The sequence below is a fragment of the Sinocyclocheilus rhinocerous genome, unplaced genomic scaffold (assembly GCF_001515625.1).
Source record: "Sinocyclocheilus rhinocerous isolate Xijiao unplaced genomic scaffold, SAMN03320098_v1.1 scaffold8, whole genome shotgun sequence".
In the NCBI taxonomy this organism is placed as follows: Eukaryota; Metazoa; Chordata; class Actinopteri; order Cypriniformes; family Cyprinidae; genus Sinocyclocheilus; species Sinocyclocheilus rhinocerous.
The window spans coordinates 3,304,534-3,310,068 of NW_015666800.1; the positions used below are offsets into that span (position 1 = coordinate 3,304,534).

The window sequence follows — 5,535 nt, forward strand, 5'->3', positions numbered from 1 at the left end:
AGACAGACACACACACACACACACACACACACACACACACACACACACAGACACAGAATTGATTTCTTTTCCAAACTGAATTGACTGCTCTAAAATATTTTCAGGAGTTTAGGACATAGAATAGGACACATGCTTATTCGATAACTGTCTTATTTCCTATTTGGGTTTATGTATGTGCTTAATTTTTTAAGATTAACTGTGTTTTTAAGGTATTGATAGTAAATCTGTAAATCTGTATTTAACCTCAGAACAATCCCAAAGTAAAAAGAGGTGCTAAAGTCTGATTTTGTGGTGGTAAAATTAAACTATTATAATCTTAATTCAAGTGATGAAAGAGTCTGACAGTAATCAGTTGAGTTCTACTGTAAGGTTAACCCTGCTTGGTTTAAATGCTTGAAAATGTTTCGTTAGAAATTTAGAAAAGTAATCAAAAGTAATCAAATGTAATAAGTTACATTACTTTAATAAAGCAGTTGAAACAGTTACACTACTTATTACATTTTAAATAGTGTAACTTGTAATCTGTAACCTTTTACATTTCCAAAGTAACCAACACTGATCAACACTAATTAGATAGCATTGCATATATTCCACTCAGTTAATCACATCAGGATTCTTTATGGTGTATTGTGCTAACAGTAACCCACCTATATGTTTCCCATACATGTGGTAGAAGAAGCTGAAGCAGTATGTTGGGTTGGTGGCCACATTCCCGTAGGGATTTTTAGGGGCAACATTGAAGGATGGAGTCAACAGTCGTGCTTTGTCTCCTTCCAGACGTGGTCGTGAGGTCTCAATGTACATGTAGAAACCTGTACAAAGTGCACAAGTACATAAAAATGAACTGATTTATTCCTGTGATGGCAAAGCTGAATTTTCAGTATCATTACTCCAGTCTTCAGTGTCATATGATCCTTCAGAAATCATTCTAATATGCTGATTTGGTGCTCAAGATCATTTATTATTATCAATTTTGAAAACAGTTGTGCTGCTTAAATTTTTGTGGAAACAGTGATACATTTTTTTTTCAGTATTCTTTGAAAAATAGAAAGTTCAGAAGAACAGCATAATTTTTTGTTACACTATAAACATCTTTGTCACTTTTGAACGATTTAATGCATCCTTGCTGAAAAAAAAGTCATACTGACCCCAAACATTTAAACAGTAGTGTATGCATATACATTAAATTCAGAGAATAAATTAAATTTGGCACAATAATTTTAATTGTGTAGAATCAATGTCACACAGTGACTCAAATCTGCTAAATTATCAGGCTATAAATTCTCTCAGCACACCTCCACTGAACTCTGCACTAACTAAGAATAATCAATAGGACCTCAGTGACTCCATAGCATAGGACAAAAGATTTTTCAATTCACATTTCTCATAGCCTCTTAAAAGCCTCTTTTTATATCAGGTCAGAGTGACTTAAAGAGCTATTGACCTGGGTTTTTTCACACAAGTCAAGCCCTTAAATATCCCTTAATTGAAATATTAAAGGGTTAGTTCACCCAAAAATGAAAATTAGCTTGTGTTTTACTAAGGCATATGATGTATGTGCAGCACGCGCGCCTCTGAGATACGCTAGTCTCATGAGTTTGTTTAATAGACAGTGGCAGCTCGTGGGTTTTAAAATAGAGGAGGCACACTAATTGTATGGTCTGGGATCCTTGCCGATTATTATTATTATAATTTGCTTAACCACTTTAAAATGGCTTTTTGGTTGCTTTTAGTTAGAAAACGTAAAGAAAACGACATACATACAGCAAGATAATATAACTTCACTTACCTGGCCTATCACTTGAAGCAAACATCCATCCCTTCTTAAAAGTCTGTGTTAAAAGAGAGCTGCCTGTTGCGCCATTTAATTAAGGTATGTAGAAGGGCCCTTGGTTTTTCCGGGAGAGAGGGGAACTCCTAGTTTTGAAAACACGGATTGGATAACAGTTACGTGTTTAGCTGCAGGAGAATGATTTGGTGAAATGACAAGGAAATTGTCAAGGAGGTGGATTCATGAGTGCTAAAGGAACTGTGGAGCTGATTTTTTTTGCGGCCACTGTTGTTGGACGAGGAAGTGTGTGCGGCTGTAGTTTTATCGCTTCTGGTATTCGCCGCGGCCTCTGGATTAGCGCGCTCTGTGAAATTACAAACAAAAAATACACATTCTGAGACATGAACTGAAATGAATTGTGAATTTTATTAACATTAAGTCGTCCTCCTCCCATTTCACCTCAAAATTATGGGGAAGCTGTGCCTCCCCTGCCTCCCCCGACGAGCCGCCACTGTTAATAGGAGCAAAGGAAGCAAAGTTTCCTTACTTTAGCAAAGCTCATCTGACAAAGCAAAAACAAGTTTTCACAGTACATACAGTATATTGTATATTGACCAAGGGCTGTCATACTCTGAAAGTTTGCTCCTGCATTTCTCAGAGGCGCGTGCACAACGCATACGTCCTACGTCATCCGCCTGAACGGCTTCTGCGTATGACAGTCAGCGGAAGTGAGAGAAAAGTGTTTATTACGTTTGAAATATGGATATTTTTCTTACAAAAATTCATGGATTTGCTACAGGGGGCCTTTATTCATCCCCCGGAGTCGTCTGTGGCACGTTTTATTATGAATGCGTGAGCTTTATTTGACGACTTGTGGACTGTTCAACTGCAACACCAGCTGACTGCAATGATAGAGCTTGGAATAGCCAGGACAATTTTTAATATAACTCCGACTGGATTCGTCTGAAAGAAGAAAGTCATATACACCTAGGATGCTTGACGACTTGTGGACTGTTCAACTGCAACACCAGCTGACTGCAATGATAGAGCTTGGAATAGCCAGGACAATTTTTAATATAACTCCGACTGGATTCGTCTGAAAGAAGAAAGTCATATACACCTTGGATGCTTCGAGGGTAAGTAAAACACAAGCTAATTTTCATTTTTGGGTGAACTAACCCTTTAACAGAGTGCTGCATGAATGAGTCCTAAAACCCAGAAACAAGTTAGCGTTTTAGCACTTCCAGTTTCATTGTCCTGCAGTCAATAAATTTTCAGAATGTGTTTGGTTAAATGCCTAAACATAAGGTCTGTGGTTAACACAAGCTCAAGATATTTTCATCAGTAATATGTAATTTTCTTTTAATATGTAATTTTGTGAGTTTTTTTTGTCTTGAAAAAGGTAGTTGCTATCAAGTGGCTAAATTGGACTAAAGTGACTGTCAGGGACATTAAACATCATAACGTCAAAAAGGTAAACTCACCTACTCACTAGCTCACTTTTACAGCTTTGTTGTGGTTATACTTGCTCTCTTCTAAACTATTCTAAAACAGACTTTGTAATTTATAGTAGTGCTGTCAAAATTAATGAGTTAACTCATGCAATTATTTTTTTCAGTTTAACACATTAAAAATATTTAACACAATTAACATAAGGGTTGGCCACCCCACTCACAACTGCTGCAGCGGTATCTTTTTTCTTGACAAGAATTTCGTTTATTTAGACGCAGAACGTCTTTATGATCACATCAAACGGGAGACTTTTCAGATGTGCACTCCAACCAGAGCCGATCTGTGACGAGTTGAATGTTGAATGTCGTTAGTTTTGTCTTGAAGTTACCAAAAAGGCGATTAAAACTGCCTTAAAACTGTGCATGCATGAAAGCATTTGTTATATGTGAATTACATTTAAGAACATGTCTCTGAAATGCAGTGGTTTTCAAAACTGTCCTGGAGCAGCCCAGCACTGTCTCCCTCATCTAACACACCCGATTCAACTCGTCAGCTCATTATAGAGACTTTAAGACCTGAAGTGAGTCAGAAAAGGTAAAGAGTTGTGAGAAAATACGATGCGTGTCAGATCCGCGTCATGTTCAGCAGCGGCAGCTCTTAAAGGAGCCAAAATAACCTAATAACCAGCTGCTTTGATGTCTGTTCATCAAAGAACAAAAGATACAAGAGGAAATCAATAACTTTTGTAGCTTTAAGGATTCATCTATATTTCATTTAGAATTTAGTGTTTAATAACTTTATTCAATTTCTGTATATTTCCTACTTGCTGAAGGGTACATGTAGCTAAATATGCTATTTATTATAATGGGTTTATGTGAAGATTGTTTTAAGTTCACTTAAGCCTGTAAGGCCCACTGTTGTAATGTTACAACATCGTTTTTAGCTTGACTTAAATAAACCTGCTCAGTGCTCATGTTTGTTTTTTCTCTCTAAGACCACATTTACACAACTTATAGGTCCTATTGTTCAGCCTTGCAATGCTATTGGATGCTAGATTTTAAAAATAGGCCTGTTTGCCTGGCCATGAAGTCCCACAACCTGCGAACTTCCCTTGAAGCACATCATCTTGCTTTTCTGGACTGGATAAATCAACATTAAAGTAATATGTCTAGATCATGTAGATATTAAGGTATTGTTGAATGCTTTGATCATTTTAGATTTTGAACTTGCTATGTCAGTGTTGTAATTTTGCAACATTGGGATAAAGGGGTGGCAAAAAAGGTGGCACCTTGCACATTACATGGATGAATTGTACTTCTCATCTGTACCATGTGAAAAAATACTAATAGAAACATACTGCTTTTGATCATTCACAAGTTTTAAATGTATTCTTTGTTACCATTTTGAGTTTCAATCAAGATTGAATGATTATTAAATGATAATTTAGGCTTCAAAATACATAATGTGCAAGAATGACAAACTTTGTTGATCATTTTCTGCAGTAATCTAAAAGCTAATGCAAAAATCCTACTGTCTTTTTCTTGAGGGAACCAGGGTGATGCTAACTTCTGGGTTGGCCTACAAAAATGACGTAATCCCTGCAGCACTCTCTGTATAAAACCCCCCTTCAATATATAGATTAAATAAGCACCACAGTGCTTTTTCTGAACTTATGACTTGCATTCTCCAGATTCCTCTACTTTACCAAAGTACTAGACAAGCTGATTGCATTAGTGATGTGTTGACCCATGGAAATTATCCAGTTGCACACCGGAGCTGTCATGATCCGATGTCAAGTTTAATGACTGACACCATTTCTCTGAAAGTGCAGCTAATGGAAGCCACTGAGCATCTTCCCCTAAACGGCATCCAATCAAAAGCCAGCCTGCGCACTCCTTTAGCAACATGAGAAATTGAAAGTGCCTTTGGACGCTAATGCTATTAGCCCCTCTCTACAAGCCTTCACTTTGCTGACGATATGTGACCCTGGACCACAAAACCAGTCTTAAGTCGCTGGGGTGTATTTGTAGTAATAGCCAAAAATACATTGTATGGGTCAAAATTATAGATTTTTCTTTTATGCCAAAAATCATTAGGATATTAAGTAAAGATCATGTTCCATGAAGATATTTTGTAAATTTCCTAATATGCATTGCTAAGAACTTCATTTGGACAACATTAAAGGCGATTTTCTCAATATTTTGATTTTTTTGCACCCTCAGATTCCAGAATTTCGAATAGTTGTATTTCGGCCAATTATTGTCATATCCTAACAAACCATACATCAATGGAAAGCTTATTTATTCAGCTTT

The 5,535-nt window shown here is 36.7% G+C and overlaps 1 protein-coding gene across 1 annotated transcript in view; it reads right to left on the reverse strand.

Annotated features, from left to right (window-relative positions):
* LOC107733163 (MAM domain-containing glycosylphosphatidylinositol anchor protein 2-like) overlaps nucleotides 1–5,535 on the reverse strand; it is a 187,528-nt gene that overhangs the window by 9,226 nt on the left and 172,767 nt on the right. Inside the window, exon 14 of the mRNA XM_016544695.1 lies at nucleotides 648–812. Coding sequence (XP_016400181.1) covers nucleotides 648–812 — 165 coding nt within the window. The remainder of the gene's footprint in view (nucleotides 1–647; nucleotides 813–5,535) is intronic.